Source organism: Rhinolophus ferrumequinum, chromosome 11 (genome assembly GCF_004115265.2).
Source record: "Rhinolophus ferrumequinum isolate MPI-CBG mRhiFer1 chromosome 11, mRhiFer1_v1.p, whole genome shotgun sequence".
NCBI lineage: Eukaryota > Metazoa > Chordata > Mammalia > Chiroptera > Rhinolophidae > Rhinolophus > Rhinolophus ferrumequinum.
Genome location: NC_046294.1, coordinates 88228788 through 88255526, shown reverse-complemented (window position 1 = coordinate 88255526; position 26739 = coordinate 88228788). Strand labels below are relative to the sequence as shown.

General features: G+C 46.8%; 2 protein-coding genes across 2 annotated transcripts; both read right to left on the bottom strand.

Moving 5' to 3' along the window:
• Window positions 1-1271: 1271 nt before the first annotated feature.
• On the bottom strand, window positions 1272-10261 carry FOXR1 (forkhead box R1). The gene is made up of 6 exons (XM_033120883.1): window positions 10119-10261; window positions 3705-3779; window positions 3353-3603; window positions 2890-3113; window positions 1797-2035; window positions 1272-1342 (listed from the first exon to the last, which is right to left on the bottom strand). The coding sequence occupies exons 1-6, from the start codon at window positions 10177-10179 to the stop codon at window positions 1314-1316; spliced, it is 879 nt and encodes a 292-aa protein (XP_032976774.1). The 5' UTR covers window positions 10180-10261; the 3' UTR covers window positions 1272-1313.
• A 2768-nt stretch (window positions 10262-13029) lies between these two features.
• On the bottom strand, window positions 13030-25467 carry UPK2 (uroplakin 2). The gene is made up of 9 exons (XM_033120884.1): window positions 25417-25467; window positions 18183-18244; window positions 16085-16125; window positions 15848-15903; window positions 15131-15363; window positions 14514-14645; window positions 14211-14349; window positions 13877-13947; window positions 13030-13454 (listed from the first exon to the last, which is right to left on the bottom strand). Exons 5-9 carry the CDS (start codon window positions 15204-15206, stop codon window positions 13318-13320), a joined length of 555 nt encoding a protein of 184 aa, XP_032976775.1. The 5' UTR covers window positions 15207-15363; window positions 15848-15903; window positions 16085-16125; window positions 18183-18244; window positions 25417-25467; the 3' UTR covers window positions 13030-13317.
• Between the last annotated feature and the right edge of the window lie 1272 nt (window positions 25468-26739).

The window sequence follows — 26739 nt, the reverse complement described above, 5'->3', positions numbered from 1 at the left end:
GGGAGGAGATTCCTAACTAGATATCACAATGAACAATAAAATAGCTACCATTTATTTATTTAGTTTCTACTATGAACCAGGTTTTGGAAGAGGCACTCTACTCCATCCCACTTGTTTTCTACTCTAAGACTAACAAAGAGGCATCATTAACTCATTTTCCTGATAAGGACACTCAAGCTCAAAGAGGAGTGCCTGCCTGAGGCAGGTTCTTCTGGAACAAAGATGCAGGAGCAGTGGCAAGCAGCTACCACAGAGCTGATAGCCAGCAAGCAGGGCAGGGAAGAAAGGTGAATGAAAGACTACCTCAACCCCAACTGCAGATTCCTGGACAAGGGGAGCTATCTTCAAGACTCAAGCACCACCCACTACCACCTCTGGAGAGGAGAGATGCCCAGTCTCCTAGAGGGGGGTATCTGAGGGTAGAGCCATGCTTCTGTGCAGGCCTGTTGGCTGTGAGTGAATGAGAACAGTCATCTCAGCCCTGTGGGAAATTCAGTATTATCTTAAAGCATTGTCTGAATGTCTGTGGAATCCTGACACAGCTTTGTACCTCATTCCCTTCCTCCTTGTCCCCCAGGCTTCTCCCTTTTCTCCTCAGACCTGAGGCTGGCAGCTGGCATTGCCCTGAACATGGTCTCCCACAACCAGGAAAGCCACAAGCCAGCTAGAATCTGCAGCCTCTAAGGACTCTTAACCCACAAGTGTTCTGGCTTCTGCTGGGGTACGGTGGAGGCAAGTGGCACAGGGAGGGACCATGCACCTCAGGTGAGTTCCCAGCCCAATGGTTAAATGAGGGGAATGAGACTAGAGCCCAACTACTCCCCTTTTTAATAAGTTCTTTCCTCTCACTTTTCTCACTGCTCCTTCATGGCCTATGAGGGTCTGTCTTTCCTTCAACTGCTCCATAACTGTTGTGTTTCCCCAGGCTTCTCTTCACTGGCCCCAGCTGATTACATCCACTCCTGTGAGAGGGTGGTACTTCTTTGGGCCTTTCACAGGGCTGGCTGCTACAAGCTAGCATTTCCCAAGACTATGCTCATAACCCAGAAAAGTGTTTGGAATTGCCAGGTTCCTAAAGAAAGTTGAGTCTTTTCTTCCTTTGAGGAAAGAAGAGTGTGGGGTTCCCATTGCCTCTGGAGCACCCATCAGCTCAGGGCATCCCATTTCCAACCTCAGAGCTGACTTCTACCTCCACCCCTCCACCCCCTCAGAAAACACACACACCACACCACACCACACCACACCACACACACACACACCAGACTGCTGCAGGTAACTTTAATAAGGCATGGGCTGACTCTTACTTCTTGAACTTAAAGGTCAAAGAGGAAGGGCATCACATCTGTAAGAAAAGAGAGTCAAAGGAATCTATCTGCCCTTTGCAGCTGCTGTACCCTAAGCCTGGAATGCTCTCTCATAGCAGATGATCTCCTCTCTCAAGGCCCAAATCCCAGCTGGTGTCCAGGAAAAGAAAAAGCCCTTTTGCACATAACCTCTCATACCATGCTTCTGACTTTGTGCGGTCACCATTTCCCTAGGCTGCTGGGCTGTGACTAGGACCTTAGTTGCTTTTCTATCAACTCCCTGTACCTCAAGTCCCATGCTTGTGTATGGGGTCCCACCTCCAGCAGACACCACCCCAGTCTCAGATCACTGCTATTCTCTCCCCTTTCTACAGAAGGTGCCTCCCATCGTGTGGCCCAGGCTGCTTCCTTGCACATTCAGTCTTAGGTCAGGATCTTCAGGTCCCTTCCCCTCACTCCCCCCAACCCCCACCACGTGACAGGGCCTCACACCTGGCTGGCTCATGCACTGTTGGATATTTTCCAGCTGTGTGGAGGCCAAAGCTCGGACCTCCTCCTCAAAGCGGCGGTGACCCTCCTCAGTCAACTTCCAGAGGCAAGATCGAGGCCATGTGCTAGCCCCACCCTGCAGGCTGACCGGCACTTTCTCAAAGCTGTCTCGGAAACAGAGATTGTGACGAATGGTATTCTTCCAACCCTCTGGAGCCGTCCGGAAAAAGGGAAAATGTTGTCTGTGGACAAGGAGGAATGGTCAGGAAAGCTATGGTTTCTTTGGGAGATGCCCTACCCTTGAGCATGTTCTCCCAAGGGGCCAGGAACCTCAGCCTTTCTCTCAAGGTGGAGAATGACAGGCTGGCCTAGACTGCTTTTTGCTGGTTGAGCATGTGGCAAAACCTCCACCGGACGCGTTGCTTGTGCAAACCCTCATCTTTTAAATCCAGTTTACTGTTTCTATTCCCAGGCTCATTTTCTTCCCTCCGAGGACTCGGGGCTTTGAGATGCAATAGGAACCAAGCAGAAGTCAGGTCAACCAACTCCTATAAGAGGAATCCTGGTCAAGGAGGGATACCACTTGAGGATTAATATTCTGAGACTCTTCTGATATAGGGAAAAGGTCTGAGAAACTCCTCCCTCTCATGTGTACATGACCATCAAAGCTAAATGTATATCCCTTCTCAACTGGGTCCCCGCGGGGGTACAGGGAGCTGTGCCAGGCAGTATAGCACAAAGGGAAAACATGTAAGAAACTGTTGGGGAAGCCAGATTTGGTACTCAATAATCTGGAGAGGGAAGGTGGGACAATTTATGACCCAGGAAATGTGTTTTAAAGATCTGAGATTTAAAAAGGTTAGTTTTCTAGATGTGAAAGGGGGTGGGTGGATATCTTCCTGTACATGTGATGTGTGCTCACACATTCGAGAACAATTAAAAACCAATGCTTGGGAAAGGAGAACTGGGAATACACTTATCCTCTCAGACTCAGCCGGTAGAACCAAGGCAGCCCAGGGCCAGGGCAGATTGGAAGTGTTCAGACCAAGGGCCTTGGCTCCCTCCCTCCCCCCTCCTCCCAGGGCCCAGCACGTACCGCGTGAAACTGTAGATCTGTTGCACGTTGAGGCCACAGGGGGCGCTGTTTCTTAATGCCAGTGCAATCAGGTGGAAGTAATTGAGAGGGGGCCGGGACCACAGCCTCCCCTCCTGGATGTTGGCTTGCTGAAGCCTCCCATTCTGGAGGGGGGTTGTTTTGTGAGGGGACGGGAGAGCCACAGAGGAGCTGCCATTCTGATCCTCAGCCTCCTCTTCTGTGAGCTAGAGGAACAGAGTAGGAACTAGTCCTAACTCCACAGCCTCTACTCCAGGGTTGCAATGGCAGGAAGGGGTAGTGGTCTAGGGCCACCTGCTGGACTTTTCCCCAACCCAAGGGCACAGATAATTTCTGAACCCATTAACCCTTTGTTATCCCTAAGAAAACAAAACTCTCTGATGTATCATCTTTATGCCCACCCAGTCTACACCAAAGTCTGGTCCGCAACCCCAGAAATCCCTACCTCCCAGTTGCTGGGAGAAGAGGCAAACCGCTTCCGAGGAGGAGACTGCTCGCTGGAGGAAGGCAGCAGCAACTCCACTGCTGCGGCCTCTGAGCAGGTGGCAAAGTCTTCCTCTTTTGGGGGCAGCTGAGGAGAGGGGAGTATGCTTGTCAGATCCTCCCACTTACTAGGTTCTGGGACCTCCAGCTCTCCAGGAGGAAACACGATGTTGGGGTTTACCCACATCCACAGGTTGGGTTCAAAATCTGGACCTGTGCAGAGAAAAAGGAGATTGTGTGCCATAACTCACGGGCTTGGGGTGCCCAGCCCAAGACACAGGGCCACGTCAGAGAACTCCCTCCCCGCTACTTACCATCTTTACCGGGGTTGGGCTTTTTTTCCATAGGAAGTTTTGGTGGCTCAACTATACGGAGTCTATATCTGGCAACTGGCAAAAAGAAAGACAGAAGAGGGTCAAACTGTCCTGGGATTTCCACTGTGGCCCCATGATCCTGGGCCTTGAAGCTTCTCTGAAAGAGGGCTGTAAGCCCTGTCTGGGGTGTAATGACACCATATTCTGCTAGTTTTCCCCTTACTTCTCTGACCTTATTCTCCTCTGCATCCTTCTCTTCACATACCACATCACAGATACTGTCCCTAAACAATTTCATGAATGCCTGTGGCTTCAGTCATCATCTATAAATTTAGGGTTTTCAAATCTTTATCTCTAACCCAGACTTCTCTGCTAGCACTTAAGTAGCGCTCTGTACAGGATGTCTTTGTTTGGATAACCCACAGGCACTTCCAACATTTCTAAAACTAACCTCCATCTTCCTGCTCTTTCTCCTGTATTTCTTTTCTTTCTTTTTTTTTTTAAAAACATATTTTTGGGGAAGGGGTACAGGACTTTATTAGGGAACAGTGTGTATCTCCAGGACTTTTTCCAAGTCAAGTTGTTGTCCTTTCAATCTTAGTTGTGGAGGGTACAGATCAGCTCCAGGTCCAGTTGCTGTTGTTAGTTGCAGGGGGCACAGCCCACTATCCCTTGCGGGAGTCGAACCGGCAACCTTGTGGTTGAGAGGACGCGCTCCAACCAACTGAGCCATCAGGGAGGCAGCTCAGCTCAAGGTGCCCTGTTCAATCTTAGTTGCGGGGGGCGCAGCCCACCATCCCTTGTGGGAGTCGAACCGGCAACCTTGTGGTTGACAGCCCACTGGCCCATGTGGGAATCGGACTGGCAGCCTTCAGTGTTAGGAGCACAAACCGGGCTGGCCCACCTCCTGTATTTCTTATTTCAGCAAATGGCACCACAGTCTGACCAGTCTTTTAGGCCAGAGACTTGGAAATCCTTCTTGACTCTTCTCCTTCCTATACAGCCACACCCAATCAATCAAAGTCCCACTATCCTAGTCCAAGCCATAACCTAAATGGTCTGTTTATCCTCTTTTCTTTAACTGATCATAATGCAGTTTGAGTGATTTTCCTAAAATGTTAATCCAATCTTGTCAGCCTGTTGTGTAAAACTTTCCATTGCCCTTGGGCCAAATCTAAAGATAGTCTTCCTTGAGACAGTCTAAAAGGCCCCGTTCCTCCTCAGTGTTGAGTCATTGCTCCCAGGCTCTCCACCCATCTCTCCAACAGACCACACTCTAGATCCCAAGCCTTCCCAGGAGCTGTTTCCTTTGCCAGAAACACTGTTCCTTCTTCCTGCTTGCCTAGTTAATTGCTACTCACCCATCATGTCTCTGTTTAAGCATCTTTCTAAAGCAGGCCTTCTCTGACCACCTGTCTAAACCCTCCCACAGCATATTTTATTGTAATTACTTGCTTAGAGTCTATCTCCAGGTCTGTCTTGTTTACTGCCTGGCACATGGGAGGAGCTCAACTTAACTGGATGAATGAATGCATGGTGGGCTAAGAGTAAATCAAGTACAGTGTGTATATTAGAGCTATCTGCTTGGCACTATGTTGGCTCCTTGGGGCTCGGGGGAACTATTTGTGTCTCCCTCACTGTCTCCATGAGTGCTATCATATTACAGATGAATCTAGGCTTTTGTCTGGAAAATGATGATATACTTATTGGAGAGTTCAGTAATTAGAAAGGATGCCCATTACATCACTAATGTTCAACATACTATTCAAAAAAGGAAAACGTCGCAAGAGATATAAAACTGGAGAGAAAAAGGCAAAACTATCATAATTTACAGAAAAAAATGATTAATGTAGAAAACCATACAAAATCAATATACAATTAGAACGAATAAGAGTCCAGGGAATTTGCTGGATATAAGAACAATACACTAATCAATACTGTTCCTCTATGCCAGCGTTAAGAAACTGGAAAAAAGTATATATACACATATATGTAAAAGAATTTTTTAAAAGGTACTGTTCACTATAGCAACCAAAGTTATAAAGTATCTAGGGATTACTCCATCAAAGAATGGAGTAAGAATGAAGACATTTATAGGAAAAAGGTGCAATCACTATTTAAGGACATAAAAGACCTGAATAAACAAAAACATATAATACATATTAAAAGGTGCCAATTAATCTCAAAGTAATCTGTACATTTTACGCAGGTATTATAATACATAAAATTAAAAGGTTCTGCATAGTAAAAATCACAAGGAAAAAAATCAAATCAAATAAATTAGAAAAAAATATTCAATTCATAGACAGCTTCTACAACTCAATAAGTGAAAAAGCTAACACAAACCTACAATGGGCAAAAGGTACAAATCAGTGTTCAGAGGAGGGGATACCTAAATGACTAAAGATGCTTAGCCTTCCTAGTAATAAGAAAATAAAAGAAAGAGATAACACTTTACATCAAACTGACAAGAATTATAAAAACAGATAATACCAACTGTTGGCAAAGGTGCAGAAAAATAGAATCCTTTATTACACTGCAGACCTGATAGCAACTGGTGTTGCCATTGTGAAGAATAATCAGGGAGGACTATAATGTATTATACTGTCTACTCCTGGGTATGTATATTCAAGTTAATATAGGAATTTACGTACTAATCTTACTGTCATCTATCAAACTCTCGGTCACTCTCCCTCATTCAGAGGCTCACTGGCTCACTGTTACTAAAACTTCGCCTGCCTTAAGTCTTGGCTATTTCAATAGATAGATGATTCTCTTAATAAACTGGCTTCTTAAACTCTTCTACGAAGATTTTGCCTTGCATTCTACTTTAGACGGTCTCTGTCACTGTCATAACCTGAACGAATAACTGCAACCTCTCCAAAACCTCACTTTTGTACCACATAAAAATATATCACCTCCTATTTTTCCAGCTATCTCACTCTCAACTCCAACTATCCTTTGATACAACTGATATCACTAATCCATTGATCTATGGGTTTGGAGCACTTGTTTGGTAGACTTGGATTTGATCAGGGTTGTGGCTTGGCCCAGCAAGTGCTCCAAAGCCATACAGGGCCAAAGGAATTGAAAGGGTGTATGCAAGAGAGCGAGCATGTTTGACCATGGGATTACAGGTTAAAGAAGAGTGATGGGCAGCAGTAAAAGGGTGACAGGACCAACAGATTGCTGATCTCAGTGGGATCAAAGGATACAATGCCTGTCTGTCTGCCTGTCAGTCTGACTGTCTTCCTCCCTCCCTCTCTCTGGCACAGATATCCTCATGCCTTCTGAAGGACAATGTTCCAACAATCCTCTCTTCTCTTTCCTATTATTAATTTTTTTTGGTCTCTATTGGATCATTATCATCAGCATTTAAATATGCTGTAAATTCTCTCATCATATGAAAAACAATAACTTCTCTGGTCCTCACGTTCTGTGCCAGGCCACTATTCCTCATTTTTGCTTTCTTTTGAGGCAGAACTCCTTAAAAGAACTGCCTATACTTTCTGTCTCTACTTCCCCTCCTTCCACTCTTAAACCCTTGCCAATCAGGCTTTCTCCACTATTCCACCAAAACCACATCATCAAGGCTCTGCTTTGCAAAGTCCAATTGTCAACCAACCTCTTACCAGATCTCTCAGCTGCATTCCTCCCAAATGACCACTCCTTCCTTGAGACACTTTCTTCACTTGGTTTCCACAAGAACACAATGTCAGTTTTGATTCTCAGTGATCATTTCCTTAGTTTTTGGTTATCTCTCTTCTCTCCAATCTCTTGGAAGGCCCCCCAGAGATCATTTTTATTCCTTCTCTCTCTCACTACTTAAATGCACCTCTATACCAAAGACTCTCAAAATTTATATCTGCAGTCCACACCTCTCTCCAGAACTCCAGACTTATATATTCCCTTGTTTACTCAACATTTCTAATTGGATATCTAAAAAGTATTTCAAACTCATTATGCCCAGAACTGAATTCCTGATTTTCTTCCAGAAACCTCTCCTACCAGAAGCTTCCTCCATCTCAGTAGAAGGCAACTCAATCCTTCCACTTAATCAGCCAAAAACTTAGAAGTCATCCTCTAATTTTTCTTATACCACACATCCTATCTATCAGCAAATCTAGCTGGTTCTACCTTCTCACCACATACTGCTGGTGGTCAGTCTAGCACCATCTCTTGTCTGGATTACTATAGAAAACTCCTAACCAGTCTCCTGACTTCTAGGCTCCTAGTTTCTTTATATCTCCAATGCACCCTCAACACAGCAGCCACAGTGATCTTTTCAGAATATAAATCATGCAGGGTTGACTACATAATTTGCCCAGTGCAAAATAAAAATGTGGAGCTCCTTGTTCAAAAATTATTAAAAATCTCAAGATAGTGACAGCAGAGCATTAAACCAAGTATAGCTACCCTATGCAACTGTGCAGGTCACATACTCATGAAGCTGGCGATTGTGCCTCTCCTCTACTCAAGACCTTTCAATCATGCCACGTCTTACTCAAAGTCAAGGCCGATGTCCTTAAAGTAGAAGGTAGCTCTTCCTGATCTCTGCTGCACACCCTGTGAGCACTCCTCTTTATTTACCTTGATCCAGCCTCACTGGTCTCCTTACTGTTCCTCAATGGCTCCAAGCATACTCCTTCCTTAGGGCTTTTGCACTGGCTGTTTCTGCTGCCTGGGGAGCTTTTCTTCCAAATATCCTCTTGGCTCACCATGTCACCTCTTTTAACTCACTACTCAAAATATTATGTTCTCAATGAAGCCCAACCTAATGACCCTGTTTAAAAATGTAGCTGCCACCACTTTCCCTGCTTCCCCCCCTCCATTCCTGAACCCTCATACTGTGTCCTTCTTTCCCCACGTCAGTTATCACCTTATAACATACTAGTATGTAACATTTTTGTGTGGATTGCCTGTCTGTCCCCAGGAGAATGTAAGCTTCATGAAGACTTGTCTCCTTTTGTTTTGTTCATTATGTATCACAAGTGTCTAGAACAGTGCCTGGCAAATTGGAGGTGCTCAATAAATATTTCGCAAACCAGTGAAGAAACAGGAATGTTCCTCAGCATTACTTCGGTGTCAGAGTTGGAGGCAATCTAGGTCTCCATTAGTACAGAGAATTAAATGCAAAAGGCTGAGCATATGCATGCGAGATGGATGGACCTAGAGGGTATTTTGCTGACTGAAATCAGACAGAGAGACAGATACTATAAGGATCTCACTTATGTGTGGAATCTAAAAAACAAACTAAATAAACAAAGTCATAGATACAGAGAACAAACTGATGGTTAACAAATGGGAAGGGGGTTGGGGGTAGTGGCGGTGAAAAAGATGAAAGGATTAAGCACAAACTGGTAGTTACAAAATAGTCACGGGGATATAAAAAGCACAGCGTTAGGAATAGAGTCAATAATATTGTAATAACTATGTATATTGCCAAGTGAATACTAGACTTATTGGGGGATCACTTCCTAAATTATGTAATTGTCTAACCACTATGTGGAACACTTGAAGTAATATAATATTGAATAGCAACTATAATTGAAAAATAAAAAAATAAAAAAGGTAGCATATGCAGATGATAGACTTCTACACAACAGTCAAAAATGATGAACCAGATCTATATTTAGCAACCTAAATCCCTCTCAAAAACAATGAGTAGGGGTTAAAAAGCAATGAGCATTATGTAAATTAGTCACAAAATAATACTAAACAGTTTTCAAAGATACAGCTCTCTAAAGAGGATAAATAGGGTAGAGTAAATACATGGGAGTGTGGGAGGTGATAGAAGTGGGTGGAAAGGGGGAAAATGAATTAATCTAAGTACTTTGTCGAACAGATGACATAACCTACCAAGCATGTAGGAGGTGATTACATCAACTCTCCGCACTTGAACTGAAATTTTTTTTTTAAATGACCCCGACAGCCAGCTACCCATTCAGCAAATAGTGAACACCTCTGGGTGTCAGACGTATCAAGAGGCGGGGATACAGCTGCGAACACAACTGATAAATTGCAGTTTTTTTAAAAACAGAAAAATGAGTAAAATATGTAGTGCGCCAAATGGCGACAGGCGCCATGGAGAAAAGGCCGCGAAGAGGCCTAGAAGGTTCTGGGAAGGAGCTGGGCGGGTCGGGTATAGTTGAAAACGTCGTGTCCAGCAGGACCGCTGCCCTCCGTGGGCTTGCAGTCGGGGCGGCCCGATCGCTGCTGGGCAAGTGGCGTGGGGGAGGGGGCCGCGGCACTCAGCAGGGAGCACGCGGGCCCGACACTGTGCCCTCGCCGGGGCTCGCCCCAGGCGGGGTGCGAGGTCGAAAGCTGGGGAGCCCACTCGCCCCGGTCCCACGAGACCCCCACCCGGGCCACCCAGCACGCCCATCCCCCACCGCCCCCCTCTTGGGCACTCACGGTTCTGCTGAGTTAAGGGCAGGTGCGTTGTCGTGAAGGCCAGAAAACACTCGTTCCCCATGTCCCAGTCCAGCAACCCTGGGACCTGGCCATGGAGGCTGGCCCAGAAGTCAAGGTGTTGGAGTTTCAGGTCCACCTTCAGGGAGAGGAGAGAGAGCCGGGCAGGGGGTGGGAGAGTCGGACAGACTGAGGCCGAGGTCTCTGAGCTACTTGCTCAAATACCCAGGCTCTGATTGAGTTAGTTTTGCCGGCTCTGATGGAGTTAGCGTTGACGCCTTTAATCCCCTCTGGCCTCAACTGAGTACTTTCTGCCACGTCTTTCCTCAAACCTCTATGCTTTCGAATTGGGCCTGGGGACACTTGGGGACTCAGAAGAGAGCTATTCCAGGTCCTGTTCCCCTACTACATTTGCACAAAGCTCTTATTTTATTTAATGAATTCGTCTACCGGTTCAGAATGATCCCGTGATAGTATTAACTTTCTAGAAGTTCTGATTGATTTTATGGCTTACCCAAGATCGCATCTGTAGTACATTGTGGAGATAGGATTAAATGGTGGTTTCTTAAATTTTATTTTTAATAATTTGAAATTTACAGAAAAATCCTAAGAATACTATTAAAAAATTCCCATTTACCTAAATCTTGTAATTTACCAATTACACCAATTATTAACATTTTATTACGTTTTAATTTTCTTTCCATATACACATAAGACATATGTATACTATTATTTTTTCTGAACTGTTTAAGAGTAATTTGCAGACATCATGCCTCTTTACCCATAGATACTGCACCGTGTATTTCCTAAAAACAAGGAGATTGGCGTACATAACCAGGAAATCAGAAATAAACTGATCAAAATCAGATTATTTAACATTAATTCAACATTATATTTAATGTACAGATCCTATTCAAATTTTACCAATTGTCCCAATAATATTCTTTATATGAATTTGTTTTCTGGTCTAGGATCCAACTCAGGATTATGCAGTACATTTAATTTTCATGTTTCTTTAGTCTCCTTTAATCTGGAGCACTTTCTCAGCCTTTTTAATCTTTTGTAATACTGATATTTTTAACGATTACAGGCCATTTATTCTGTTTGATGTTTCCTCATAATTAGACTTAGGCATTTTTGACAGGAATACCACAGAGGTGATGTTGCCTTCTTAGCACATCATATCAGGAGGCACATTATGTTAGTTTGTCCCATTATTAGTGGTGCTAATTTCAATCACTTGGTTCAATGGCCTCCACCAGGTTTTTCTACTGTAAAATGATTTCCCTCACCCTTTGTAATTGGAAAGTAATTTGTGGGGAGATACTTTGATCTAAAATCCTGTTCCTCACCAAATTTGGGCCCACTAATTCTGGCATCCATTTATGATTCTTACTTTGATGGGTGTAAATTGATCTTTTTTCTAACTCCGTCGTTCCTTTTCCATTTATTTAGCTGGCATTCTATTGTAAGGAAGAGCTTTTCCCTATCCCATATCTATATGTTTATTAGTATGGATTCAAAGGATTCTTATTTTATTGAGTGGATTATAAGTCATTACTATCATTATTTATTTTAAACCTTTGTCCCAGATTTGGCTAGTGGGTGAGCTAGCTCCCTCTGGTTCTTTTGCTCATCCTGGGTTCCCCAGTAGAGCCCATGCTGTGTTGTCTGTTGCTTGTCTACCAGAGCAGAAACTGTGAGAGTACAAGGCACAGAGGAGACCCTCAATAAATGTTTTAACTACAGTGAAAATAACAGCTTCCTTTTTAAAGTTTGTTAGGATTCTACCTTTAATACTACTAATAATAATTTTAATGATAATACTATTTCTCTAACTATAAAAATACCTATGTTTGATGCAGAAAACTTGGAAGTATAGAATGCACAAAGGGAAAAACAATAAAACAAAAATTATCCTTTGTGTTAATCAGAGATAATTGATTAAAAATTTTTTTTTGAAGGGGAACAGGACTTTATTGGGGAACAGTGTGTATTTCCAGGTCCTTTTTTCCAAGTCAAGTTGTTGTCCTTTCAACCTTAGTTGTGGAGGTTGAACCTTAGTTGTGGAGCAGCTCAGCTCCAGATCCAGTTGCCCTAGTTGCAGGGGGCACAGCCCACCGTCCCTTACGGGAGTCGAACCGGCAATCTTGTGGTTGAGAGGACGCGCTCCAACCAACTGAGCCATCTGGCCACCCAGGAGCGCAGCTCGCTGGCCCATGTGGGAATCCAACCGGCAGGCAGCCCCGTTGCCCAGAGCTCGCTCTCTAACCAACTGAGCCACCCATCTGCCCCATAGTCTTTATTTTAAGAGCAATGCAAAGATTACTAATCCTTATAAGGAATGCATATTGGAGAGGACAAAAGGAATAAGGGTGACGACTCCTGCTCTTTTCCCTCGGTTACCAAACTGTACCACTCTTGTCTCTATTCCCAGGGTTCTTCCACTTCTGCTCTCTGCTCTTAAAGCCCCTTTAGCCTAGTCTCCATTCCCCACAGGCCTCAATAACCTGTCTTTTGGTCTCACCCTGGTGGCCCTCTGTCTTTCCCATCAGAGACTCATCTTTTCGCCAGCATTTCTTCTTGTTCTGCCAGCAGCCCCCCACCCAAAGGCCCTCAGGCCTCTAGCTCCCTCCCCCACGATGGTGCTCCGTCTCCTAGTTGGGTGACCTGCTATGGAGGGTGCAAAATTCACAGCCTAGATGTGGGTCTGAGAACTCTGACTCCTGAGTTCTTATCTCATCTGGCCCCTTCCTGCCTCCTGGGGCCATGGGAGCACCTGCAGCCTAGACATGGATTCTATAGGTTTGTGCCAAAGTGGAGCCCACAGAAAGGAAACACACACCACAGAGGTGACATCCAACTTTATTGTATGGGTTTAGTTCACTGAGGAGGGGTGAATTGTTGGGCGTAATTAAAGAGGTGAGATGGAAGGAAAACTAATTCTGACAGGGGTGGGGTGAAAGGAATAATAGGAAGAGTTGGGCGAAGGTGAGTAATTAGGGGACAAGGGGCAGGGGGAGTAAAAGGAATAGAGGTAAAGGCACTGAAGTGCAGGCACAGCCAAAGACTGGTGATTGAGGACTGGGAGCAGGCAGTCTGTTCAGGAGACGAGGCAGGAGCAAGCGGCAAAGCTCTGGGCTGGAGAGATGGACAGCGCCCTGGACCTCCTGGAGGAGCCCACTGCCCCGTGCAGGCCTCCTCACTTCCTGGTACCCAGTGCCAGGGTGATGATGAAGCCCAGGACCAGCAGGAACATGGCGACAGAGAGCAGCACTGTGATGACCACCATGCCCCCTGTCCGGGCCATTCCCAGCCCAATGTATTCCATGTTCCTTCCTGTCAGAAGAGAGAGCGGAGTGGGCTTTGTGGGCAGGAGGAGCCCCTATCCTACATGAGGCACTCAACCTAGCCCCTCATCCAGCTATCTAGCTCGTATCCCTTCATCTATTTATTCATCCACCATCCAACTGATCAAGTGATTCAGACATCCATCAAATACACATTTATGAAGCATCTCCTACGTCACTCACTGAAGATACATAAATTGATCAGACACAATCCCTACCCACAAAGAATCTTTAGTTTAGCAGTGCAGGAAGATGAGTCAACAGGCAGTTAAAATGCCAAGGGCTCAATGTTACGATAGAGGAAAGCCAAGGAGCTAAGGGAGCATACTGAGGGGCAACTGGGGTGCGGCGGGAAGGGGACAGGGAAGATTTGGGGGCCTTGATATGTGAGAGGGAGCACGTGTTACTTACGAGGAAGTGTGGACATTGGGATCTCTCTGCTGGACTCAGTGGATGTCCCCTTCATCACTAGGTAAGAAATGCTTTTGTAATGGGGTTTGGAAGAGAGAGAGGAGAGAATCCTCAGTGAGTATCTGGGACTTGGGGAAAGAGGGAGACCAGGCCTCCCTCTTCACAGTTGTGCTTCCCATTGTGCCCTCCTTTAGGAGAGGCCCATTCTTGACCCTTTTAGCTGTGCCCTCACCCTCTCCCCCATGCTGACCACATCCCCCCCCACCACCACCACCAAATGTCAGGACCCAACTTCTCCTCCTGCAGTTGTTCCAGGCCTGGATCTGGTACCTACTAGTATTTGGTTCCTGGCACGAGGTTTGTCACCAGGTAAGCACTGAGCCGGGTGACAGTGAAACCAGCCCCAGTGTCCACCACATTCACCAGTTCCCTTCGCCCACGGCATGGAGGCACCATGAAGCTAGATTTCACCACTGGGCAGGAAATTGGGGATGAAAAGCAGGGTCAAGTTTCTGGAGGCCCCAAGGAGAAGGGGTAGCATTTAGAGTGTGGGTGCAGGAAGGCACGCGTGGGAGAAGGGACGTTGGGGATGAATTGGGAAAGGGCTAGGGGGATGCCCTGGGACAGGGTAGCAGACCTTTGCTGTCATTGGCTCTCCGCACCATCAGTGTGGCATTGCCCCCTGTGAGGTGACAGGGGGGCAAAGCAACTAGCAGGCTCTCCGTTAGCGCCGGGGACAGCAGACCAGAGAGGCTTGAGATGTTGAAGTCTGCTGGAGGGCCAGGAGGAAGTTACGTGCGTGTGTGGGGGAGAAATTCAATTCCTCTCCCCCACCTTCAGATCTGGCCCAGCTTCCACAGGCTTTTTTTAAGGATGCAGAATCCTCCCTCCACCTTCCACTCTGTAGTCTGTTGACAGAACACAGGCCTTTGTGCATCTGACCACCAGGTGGCAGGCTTGGGCTGCAGAAGCGTAATACTCTACCAAGTCTCCAAACTCTGGGTGCCAGGAGTGGGTTGTGCCCAACCTCATCCCTTCCCGCAGCCTTGGGCCCCTCCCTTCACCTCTCTGCCTTCTGGGTCTGGAAGAGAACCAGGAGTGTGCCCTTAGCTCAGTGACTGATGCCTGGTCACTGCCATCACCAGGCCCCCACCTCCAACTGTCCAGAAGAGCTCCTCTTTCACAGCCCTGGAATGCACAGTGCCTATCCAGGCCCCAGCCCCTCCCCACAACCCCGCCAGAAGTGGCAGAGACCTGCAGCTCCTGGGGCCAGAACAGCCAGCAGAATCAGGACAAAGGACGAGGTTCTGATGGGTAGTGGGGATGCCATAGCTGGGTTGGAAGCTGGAACAAGCGCTGGCAGGCTGTGGCTTCCTGAGGCAAATGAGGCCCTGCCTCTGGGGTGACTGGTTTTGTCCTGGGGGAGGGAGGGGCTAGAGGGGAATCTTGTCCGACCAGCCCCTCGGCCCTACAGCCTGCGGGGGGGGCTGGGGGGCAGACAGGTTTTTCAGGATGGGGAGCTAGCCCTCAGGCCAGGAGTAGGGATCTTGACTGGATCTTGGTGGCTTAGTCAGCTGCGGAGGGGCAGGGCAACTAAGGTGGGGGGGTGGAAATCACCCCTTCTTCTGGGACTTCTGGGACTCCCACCAGTGCTCTCCTGCCTGCACAAGCATGTGGAGCCAAGCCTGTAGAAAATAACTTCCCCCAGGTGGTGGGAGGTTTCCCCAGGAGGGCAGGAAGTTGTGAGTTGCCCTGGTGTGCAGGAAGAGGAAAGTAACCCCAGGGGCTCCTGAAAGGGCCTTGGCTGGGCCAGAATGGGAGGGAAATGGAAACTGGTAGTAGGGGCAGCAGAGCCAGCGGTTCTAATTCTTGGTGTCCACTGAGGCCCAGGTATTGCTACTGTGAGAGAGGAGAGTGGGGTCAAGAGTGCCAAGTAAGACTTCTGGAGAGACCAGAGAGGTTGGCACTGACCCAGTCCAAGGGTGTGGGTGGGCACAGTCAGCCTTGAGTCAGCAACCTTTGTTGAACTGTTTGAGAATAAAGAAAAGAAAGAGACCTGGTAAGAAAAATCGAAAAAGAGACACAACTTCTCTGACTGCATCCCCTGCCCATGTGCTCAAGTAGACAGAGGTGAAGAAGGAATTGTGAACAGAGGGAGAGGAGAGATTAGGAGGAAACACTGGGTCTTGCACGCTCTAACATACTTACCCTCGCAGACATCCTGGGCAGTAGATGTTATTCGCTCCCTTCTGTAGATGTGGAAACTGAGACTCAGACAGGTGAAGTCACTTGTGGAAAGTGGACACGTTGTCAAGAGAGGTTGCAGAGACCTGAGAGCTCCACAGACTGTTATGTATGTCTTTTTGCTCCATGAACCACTCTATCTTCCCCAGTTCCAGAGAAGGATCCAGGTCCAGATAGGGAAATGAAGGACTGGTGGAGTTGTGTCCTTATCCCCATTGTGGGAAGGTTAGGCTCAAAGCGTGGGGTGCACGCAGGGATGCAAGTGAAGACAGAACTCACGGACCCAAGCAGAGGATTGGACGGTCTTAGATCAGTGCTTCTCCAGATTCAAGGTGCACATGAATCACCAGGGATCTTGTTAATATGCAGTTTGATTCAGTGGGTCTGAGATGAAGCCTGAAATTCTGCATTGCCTGTAAGCTGCTGGGTAACACTAAGTGATACTAGTCTGAGAGGCCCATATTCTGAGTTTCCAGATGCTCTGTATTGCACCTCTGCACGCATACACACCCTGGATCCTCTTTGATGAAGATCAGGGGCAAGTGTTTTCTCCACCCTGTCTCCCAGGACAGGCTGCCTTTGGGTAAAGAATTAAATTGTTTTACCTGCACTTTGGCTTTTGTCCTCTTTTAGATCAGATTCTACTATCACTCTACAAACTAAAAGAGAATCTTTTGTACATTGAGAATTTTGGCGGGAATGGACTAACAGGTGGAATTCCAGGGGTGAGGGGATTTTCCTGGTGTTCTTCAAATCCCCTAGTCACTAACCCAGGAGGATGTTTACACTAGGGCCTGGGAGGTATCTTTTTCCATTTCAGTCACAAACCAGGAAGCAGAAAGGGGAAGAGGTTGGATTTATTGCAAAGTGGGTTGTGTTGGGTCCAATCCTAAGCCCCATTCCTATCTGAAATTATGAGTGGGACAGAGTGGGATAGAAGAGGGCAGACCAGATTTTAAAGGGATAAGAGGGTCCTGTGCCTTTAAATCCTCTCTTCTCCCTCCAACCTCCCTCCCCGCCACTGGCCCTCCCCATATTTCTGGAGGAGCTGAAGTTGCTGTCTTCTCCTTGCCCTGACAAGCTGCTCACTGGCCGCTCTAGAGGCTGTGCTTTGCGGTCTCCATGGAAACCATTAGTTGCTAAGCAACTGGAGCATCATCTGTGCTGAGCTCTCGCATCTAATTATCCCATCACAGTAGCTGAGAAGGGTTTGGGGAGCTGAGAGGAGGGGGAGGCCAAGCAGAAGAGCAAGAGGATAACTCTTTTAGCAGAGCCCATTCATTGACAACACTGAAGTCATTTAAAGCCACAGCACCCTGTTCCTCTGGAGAATTTTCTCATGTCTTGGAGTAAAGGAACCAGAACCACAAATGCCTGGTGTCTCTCTCTTGGACCCACTCTTTCTAGCTGTCCCCCGCTTGGAGTCTTGATTCTAAACGCTATCAAGTGCCCTCCCTTGCCTGTTTCCTTACAAATCCAATATTCACATTAACAAACATGTATTAAGTACCAGATACATTCCTGGAACTGGCTAGGCACAAGAGATATAAAGATAAGTTTCTGCCCTCAAAGAGCTCCTAATCTCCCCATTCTGCCTGGATTAGAGGATTAGCTCCTAAATCAGATCTACTCTTGCTGAACTACGATACTTTTTTTCCCCCTTGAACTATGGTAGTTTTGCAATCAGAGGACCTCAGATCAGAACCCAGGTATGTTTGATATATTGGCGGTTCTCTTCCACAGTGCCACTCTTCTGCTTCCCATGAATTAGAAAAATGTGTCTCCTTGGCTCTATGGACATGTCAGCTTCTAATAGGAACTATTGTCCTCTTGTTGATGAGTGATACCATATAACTTTAGGTGAGTCACTTTGAACCTCAATTTTCTCACCTATAAAATGGGGAGACTCATTCCTTCTGATTCATCTGGTAACATATAACAGGTGTAAAAATGCTTTAAAATAAAGGTGCAGAAGGAATGCAGGAGAGCATTGTCATAATGTGTATGACAAACTGGGGGAAACCCGAGGGAGTTGAACCTAGAGGTAAGATGCAATGCTCACCAGATGTTGGTATGACGGGAGATGGCAGAGCCTGTATCCTTGAGATCTGAGGCTGGAAAAAGCTGTGAGAATAAAAGAATCTCAGTCATTCAGCTGGAAAAGACCTGGATGCTCCTTGTTTTTCCTTCTAATGTTGCTTATGATAAAACCATTTACCCAAATCTGCTGCTAGCTTTGTGACTTTGGCCAAGTTACCTACCTAACTACTCTGAGCTTCAGTTTCCTCTTCTGAAGAAAGGGTATAAAATCTGTCTCACTGGATATTGTAACTATCAGTCAAGCTGATTTATTTAAGAGTGTCTAGGACAGTATCTAGTTGAATAAATCATCTTATCCTCTCTTTTTTATTAACCCTTAGTACAGGTGAAGACTAGAGACTCAGAGGCAATAAATGACTTTCCCAAGGTCATTGAGTGAGTAGAGATTAAGGTGGCAGAGAATTTTTTTTAATTGATTTTTTTAATTGAGGAATATTGGGGAACAGTGTGTTTTTCCAGGGCCCATCAGCTCCAAGTCAACTTGTTGTCCTTCAGTCTAGCTGTGGAGGGTGCAGCTCAGCTCCAAGTCCAGTCGCCATTTTCAATCTTTAGTTGCAGGGGGCACAGCCCACCATCCCCTGAGGGAATTGAACTGGAAACCTTGTCGTTAACAGCTTGTGCTCTAACCAACTGAGCCATCCGGCTGCCCCTCCAGAAGCTCGGCAGCAACTCCTTGTCTTCAATCTGATTGTGGAGGGTGCAGCTCACTGGCCCATGTGGGAATCGAACCGGCAATCCTGCTGTTCAGAGCTCAACTCTAGCCAACTGAGCCATCCAGCTGCCCCGAGGTGGCAGAGAATTTAGAATTTGCTTTTCCAGCTGTGTCATTGATGCAAAGGGGGATGGATGGGCAGAAAAGGCAGTCTGAGAGGCAAAAGTGACTGAGATTGGACCAGCTTTTTCCTTGTATAGCAAGCATGCCACAGGGGTACCAGGCACACAATAAACACTTCATTCAGTAAACAGTTGTTGAACAACTCTTCTCTGGGTACCATGCTAGCTGTTAAAGTACAGAGATGATAACACACAATTCCTGCTCTCAAGTTGCTGAGTCTTGAAGAATGAACCAGAGTTAGCCTGACTGAAATATGGAAGGGAATATTCCAAAAAGAGGGAGTAGCAAATGAAAAGACTCAGAGGGGGGCCGGCCCGATGGCTCAGGTGGTTGGAGCTCCATGCTCCTAACTCCAAAGGCTGCCGGTTCAATTCCCACATGGGCCAATGGGCTCTCAACCACAAGGTTGCCGGTTCAACTCCTTGACTCCCGCAAGGGATGGTGGGCTCTGCCCCCTGCAACTAAGATTGAACACGGCACCGTGAGCTGAGCTGCCTCCCGGATGGCTCAGTTGTTTGGAGCGCAGGCTCTCAACCACAAGGTTGCTGGTTCGACTCCCATAAGGGATGGTGGGTTGCGCCCCCTCCAACTAACAACAGCAACTGGACCTGGAGCTGAGCTGTGCCCTCCACAACTAAGACCGAAAGGACAACAACTTGAAGCTGAACGGCACCCTCCACAACTAGGATTGGAAGGACAAAACCTTGACTTGGAAAAAACAGTCCTGGAAGTACATACTGTTCCCCAATAAAGTCCTGTTCCCCTTTCCCAATAAAATCTTAAAAAAAAAAAAAAAAGAAAGAAAAGACTCCGAGATGTGAATTGTTTTGACACCATCTGAGAACTACGAACTGTACATCTTGACTAGAAAGATGTATTTGAAGATGGGTGTGATGAGAGCTCTAGCCACCGTCAGGGTCACCAGTGACTTAGTAGGCTATGCTAAGGAGCTTGCTTCTTACCCTGAAGAAAACAGAAAGCTATTGAGGAGTTTTAATTGTGTAAAAATCATTCTGGAAACATTGTGGAGAATGGAATGGTAGCAAGTAATGGATTGGCACATTGTGTCAGGGTTGGTCTGTGTGGCCAATAGAATATAGCACAAGTAATGGTATGTCACTTCTGAGGCTAGGTCATAAAAGGCATTGCATTTTCCTCCTTGTTCTCACTTGGATTGTTCTCTGGAGGACATGGGAACAACTCCACGGGGAGGTCCACATGGCAAGGGATTGAGGTCTCCTGCCAATATCCGCTGAGGAACTGAGACCTCCAGCCTACAGCTATGTGAATGGGCAAGCTTGGAGGCATATCCCCCAGGCCCAGTCAAGCCTTCAGATGACTGTGATGCAGGTTGACAGCTTTGCTGCAACTTCATGAGACACCCTGAACCAGAAACACCCAGCTAAGACTCTCCCGATTCCTGATTCTCAGAATAAAGGTCTGTTTTTATAAATGAGTAGTTTGGGGGTGAGTTTTTATGTCCTCTGGATGTTTTCATAATTGAGTATGTGAGTCTGGAGCAGAGGAGAGGTATGGGATAAAGAGAGGAAAGGTGAGCAATGGTTAAAATCATGAATGTGGAAGAGTCCTTGAAGAAAGTAACAGAAGGGAAGAAGAAGACAGCAAGGGCAAGATACTGGGAAAGACAGCATTTAAAGGACAGATGGAGGGAGAGGAGGTGATGAAGAAGGAATGAAAATTAGAAGGAAAACCAGGAGGGAGTGGATGGAGTTTCAAAAAGGAGGTGTTGAATGATTTGAGGGTAAGGACTGAAAAAGGTCCAGCAAGCTTAGCATCTTGAGGGTTATGCATATCTTTAGAAGCAGCTTCCTGCAGACTAGGAAAGCAGAAGCTAGACTGCAAGAGTCCAGAGGTACCTAAGAGGAAGTAGAGGTAGAACTCTGTGGATGGTTTTTTGAAGAAGTTTGGCTGGGGAATGAAGGAGACATAATGAGGGGAATTTGGGGTACAGAAAAGGCATATCCATTTTGTTGTTAAAGTTAAAGATACCAAAAGGGGTATAATTGATGGAGAGGCTTCTGGAGGAAGAAAATGGGGTTCAGATCAGAGGTGGAGGCATTACCCTTTGGCCATAGAAACACTTTCCAGCAGACAGAATGGGGTGATGATGCAGAGAAAAGTTATACTTTTTGGGGGGTGACGTGGGATGGGAAAGGCTGGGTAATAAAGGATGGAAGGCCCTCCTGAAGGCCTCTGCATTCTCTGGGAAGTAGGAAACTCAAGGGGAAGAGCGTTTGGGGCCTGGAAAAGGAGGAGAGTTTGAAATCGCTGTTGTGGGGAGAGGAGGACTCAGCTACAAAGAGCCTTGAGGAGGTGTGTTTTTGGTGGTGATGGCCCCGATAAGCTTGAGGTCCACTGGTCTTCAGGGGGCACCGACTGTATTAATCATGGTTTTTCAGAGAAACAGAACCAACAGGATATATAGAGATATTTGTTTTAAGGAATTGGCTTATGTGATTGTGGAGGCTTGGCAAGTCCAAAATCTGATGGGGGCGGCCGACAGGCCGGAGATGTAGGCAAAGAGCTGCAGTTCAAGCCTAGGTCTCGGCGAGGAGAGGGCGGAGGGCAGTCTTTCTTCCATTAGGGCCTTCAACGGCTTGGATGAGGCCCACACATATTTTGAGGTAACTTGATTTACTCAAAGTCCACTGATTTAAATGTTAATCTGATCCAAAACACACCTTCACAGAAACATTTAGAATAATGTTTGACCAAACATCTGGGCACGATGGGCCAGTCAAGCTGACACATAAAATTAACCATCATATGGAGCCTAGAATTTTGGGAGTTTTTGGAATTACTCAACAGTTTGAGTGTATAAATGATAAAATTGTCAGGTTGTACTGACTCAGGGTTAGGATTTTCGAGGCATGAAATGTCGAGGGTATTGGCAAGAGTGAAGGCATGGAAAATAAGATGTAGGCTAGTTCTACACAGTGATGCGGCTGGGTAGTTCACTGAGGGGGTGCTCAGTAAGTCAAGGTGGTACGAAGGTGTGAGAGAAGTGGGAGGGCAGCGGAGTGTGGATGGGGCAGGCCGTCTGGATGGCTGTTGAGGAGAGAAAGCCAAGGTCTTCATTGCAGCCAGATGGATCAAAATGCTGTGAGGCCAGACAGGGGCTGCAGACACCCCAGTACCCCCAAGGGGCTGGGCAGGTGACAAACGAAGCAAAACGAAACGGGTGAAAACCAGCTTGAGAGAGCGTCTAAAGGGACCACCCCACGCAGCTTTGGAGGAATTGCCCTGCAGGAAAGGAGACTTAGGACGGCCATGCCTTCTTGCTTTTTCAAGAGAAGCCAAAAATCTGAATTTATAGGAAAAAATGTTCTTTTATTCAAATTTAAACTAATATACATTATAAAAATGCACTTTCTGAGCCAAACAACATATGTCTTTGGGGCCAGCTTTGCCACTGGGGCTCCCAAGTTGTGCCATCTGGGACAGGGTGTTGGAAGTGCACTAGGTATTTGCTAGATGAGCAAAGAGGAAGGCTATTTGAGGCTGAGGGGATACAGGCTGGAGGGTTGTAGAAGCAGCAAGGGGTTCAGTGGGCAGAGCCCTGGGAAGGAGGGATTGCAATGAAAGGGGTGGGATATGGAAAAGAAGGAGACCTGGCCCACCATACTTTCCACAGACATGAGGAGACTTTGACAGGGTTTAAGCAGGGAAGTGGCATCACGCAGTTTAGCTGTAGGAAGATGACTGTAAGAATAGGTGGGGGCTGGATTGTGGGATCATTATGCCTCTTCTTAGTCCTGAAGGAGAGCCAATCCATACAAGAAATAATGATGGCCAGAATTAACTTGACTTAATTTATTCTATAAATGTTTATTAAATACCTTTGCACCAGTCACTGTGCTAAGTGCTGGACATTCAGAAGTGAATAAGACATTGCTCTCCCTGGAATTATGGTCTAGTGGGAAATACTGAAGAGGCCACTGCTACACTGCATCAGGACTTGAGTAGAATAACAGCTATAATTTATTGAGTGCTAACCACATGTCAGGGACTGTGCTAAGTCCTTTATGTATTTCAGACACTGTGTTAAGTCCTTTATGTATTTTCTTTTTCTTTAAAAATATTTTATGCCTTTTTTTTTTTTAATTTTACTGGGGAATATTGAGGAACAGTGTGTTTCTCCAGGGCCCATCAGCTCCAAGTCGTTGTCCTTCAATCTGGTTGTGGAGGGCACAGCTCAGTTCTAAGTCCAGTCACCGTTTTCAATCTTTAGTTGCAGCGGGCACAGCCCACCATCCCATGTGGGAATTGAACCGGCAACCTTATTATTGAGAGCTTGTGCTCTTAACAACTGAGCCATCAGGCAGCCCCTGTATTTTCTTGTTTAATCCTCATAACAACCTCTGTAAGATGGATACTGTTATTATCCTCATTTTATTCATGAGGAAACTAGGTCAAAGATGTTAAATGACTTGCCAAAAAGGCTCCTTAGCAAAGGGGCAACTTACATAAGCTTGGGCAGTCCTGAAAGGCTTCCTGAAGGAAGAGGTGAATTAGTGAAAATCTGAATGTTAAGTCGGAATTAGCAGGGTGAAGGTCTGAGAGAGGAGTGGAGACTGTTCTAGGCTGAGAGAACTGCAAAGACTCAAGGTTAGAGAGTAGACCTATTGGAGGTTTGGAGTGGGATTTGGGGAAGACACTAGAGAAGCAGCTGGGACCAGATAAAGAGCTTTGTAAGCCCCTTTAAGGAATTTTAATTTTTATCCTAAGGATAAAAGGAAGCCCTTGAAGAGTTTTAAACTGGAGAGTGTCATGATCAAATTTATGTCTCATAAATATGATTTTTGCTGCAATGTGCTGAGAGACATTTTAGACATTTTAGATGACATGCTGTTGAGATAAGAATCTAGGCAAAAGATGATAAAGGAAGAGATTTTGGGGTGATGGTTTGACTGGGACAGCTATGGAAGGGGTGAAGAGTGGACTTAAGCATGCCTCCCAGGTCCTGGCTTGGGCAACTGGGTGGCTGCTGGTAATCACTGCTGTGGGGGTGGGAGGAGCAGATTTGTGGGGAGAGGGTGGAGATCTTTCAGTACTGAACTTGCTGAATTGAGTGCCTGAAGAACACTCAGGTGGAGGTGTGGAAGGTGGTTAGATGCCTGCACTGGAGCTCAGGAAGGTTGTCAGAACAAGTGTGATAGCTGCGACCTTGGAGAGGAGTGCCTGCCAGATGAGAAGACAGGTCAAGGACAGAGCCTGGGACACCAACATTATGGGCAAAGGAAAAGAGGAGCCTGCAAAGGAGACCTAGAAGCTTCCCTAAAAAAATAAATAAAAATAAAATAAATAAATAAATAAATAATAATAATAGAAAAGAGCCAGCAGGGAGTAGCACCCCAGGTACGGGAAGAAAAACACTTCCAGGAGCATGTTCTGCAGCAGACTGGTCCGCAGGGAGGAGATTTCAAATGTGCTTCTTGAATTTGGCCAGGAGTCATAAAATTGCTTCAATCTGGGAGGGAAGATGTGGGAAAGAGGGACTGGGCTGGGTGAGAGGGTTGAAGGACTGAAGGTCTGGGTGGAGTGGGGGCTGGGATACAGCAAAGGGCTAAGAGACCAGATAGCCTAGGGAAAGCAGGTGCAATGGAGGAGGGGAGGAAAGAGCCTGTTCTCTCCCTCCTCGCAGTTCTTTAGACCATTCTGGCTGGGGCTGGGTCCCCTTCTGAGTTGTCTGTGGGGACTAATGACAGGCACAAGGCAGGAGGGTCAGGAAGGACTTCCTGGGATATTGTTGGGGTGTAGAGGAGGAGATGTGAACTGAAGCAACAGAAGTGAGTTAATCTGGATCAGTCTTCCCTTCAGGCCTGAGGAGGAAAGCGAAAGAGCTCCATCCCCCTTTACAGGGGGTGTGAGACAGAGACCTGGGATCCCTTGAACTCAGTGGACAAGGGACGCAACAGAATTGTGACTATTAGTCTGGGGGTCCAGTCATTTCTGGCCCCCACCCCCCACCCCGGGACTTCCAGGTTAGTGTGTGGTTCAAGCCAGTCCCCAGAGAGAACAGGGAGATGTTTCAAGGTCACCACTAGGAGGACCTGCAAGGCTTGATGAGAAGGGGCCAGGCCCTTAAGAATCACACCTCGCCCTCTGGGTTGGGAGGGGTGGTCTTGGCACAGCCACCCAAGGCCACACACAGTCCTGAACTCTGCCTTCTCCCACCTCCTCAGACCCTGTTTAATATGCACATCAGATATTGTGCCCTTTACAAAACTGCTATTTGTACAGAAGCCCGAGGGAGGGGGAGGGAAGCTGCTTCCCCCTCCAGATACTTCCACTTGCAGGGACCTGCAATCAAACACCAACCCCCACTCACTCTACTCACCAGCTCAGAGATTTGCAAAGCATGAGTGCTGATGGTTTCCCAGCTCCCCATGTGGCCTTGCTGGAAGTTTCTCCTCAGCTCTGCCGGAAATGGCCAGGCCTCTAAGCTTCCTCCACCCTCCACCGTCCTCTCCACCTCAGCCCTTCCTCACCACAACACCAGCCCTGAGCTCAGAGCTCCCCTGAGCCTCGCCCTTAACCCAGTCTCATTATCTGTGGCGTATTTGCCGCCAAGTTTTCCCAGTTCTCTCAGAGTGGAGTAAGAGCCTTGAACTAGTCCATCCCCCAGCAGCTCCCATCCCACCCATCCTGTTCTAAGGATGCCGGAGAAGCCAGGGAATAGGAAACAGGCTCTGCAAGGTAGGCAGAGGCCTTGGAGGAGAGTAAATGGCTTTGGAGCAGATGAGCCAGGGCAACACCCCAGCTCTGACTGTTTCTTTCCAGCTTGGGGCCTTGATCTGTTTCCTGTTTATAAATGGAGGTGGTAAACATACCTTGCAGGGCTGTGGTAAGGTGAAATAAAACAAGGCATGAGGTACCCAACACAGTGTTTGACACATAGTAGGTGTTTAAAACAAGCACCCTCCCCTCTCTTCACTTTGGGGCTCTCATGAAGAGGCAGAAGGAGAGAAGAAAGCAAGGTTGATGGAATCAGAGCCAATGAGGCATGTTGGGGGTGGGGAAACATATCTGTTCTGTTTCACCCCTGGTGTGGAAGGGAGGGAGTACCAGAGCCCTGGGCCCCTCCAATGCTTCTTTTCCCACTGCACTCCTTGGTCTGGCCTTGGGGAGACCGGAGGAGATCTGGTCTGGGAGGGCCTGGTGTGGGGGCATTGACTCTGGGTCTCCAACAACCCCTTCCCCTCTCCCCCAACTCATAATCCAATTTCTATTCCTACTCCCTCCTCTGAACCCATCACCATGGCAACAGTTTTCTCAGTTGCACTTCAATTTCTCCTGAAAATCTTTTTTTCTGCCCCTTCCTTCAATCTCTCTTTTTCTCCTTTATCAGTCTCCATTCCTGCATTCGCTTTGTTCAGCTTTCTCTTTATCTCTTGGCTTCTCTGTTTCTTGCTCTCCATGTGTCCCTGCCTGCTTCTGTTCAGATCTGTCTCTCTACAGCTTCCCTCCTGTCTCTCCCTTTTCAAGTCCGCAATAAGTGGAGACCGCTCGGAGATAGGATTCGGCTCAAAGGAAGGAAAAACAGACGTTCATAAATGGAATGGGCTGCCTTGAGAGGTGGAAGCGCCCCATTACTGGAGGTGTTCAAGAAGATGCTGGTACAGGGCTTGCCAGCGATGTTGGCAGGGACTTGAGCATCAGA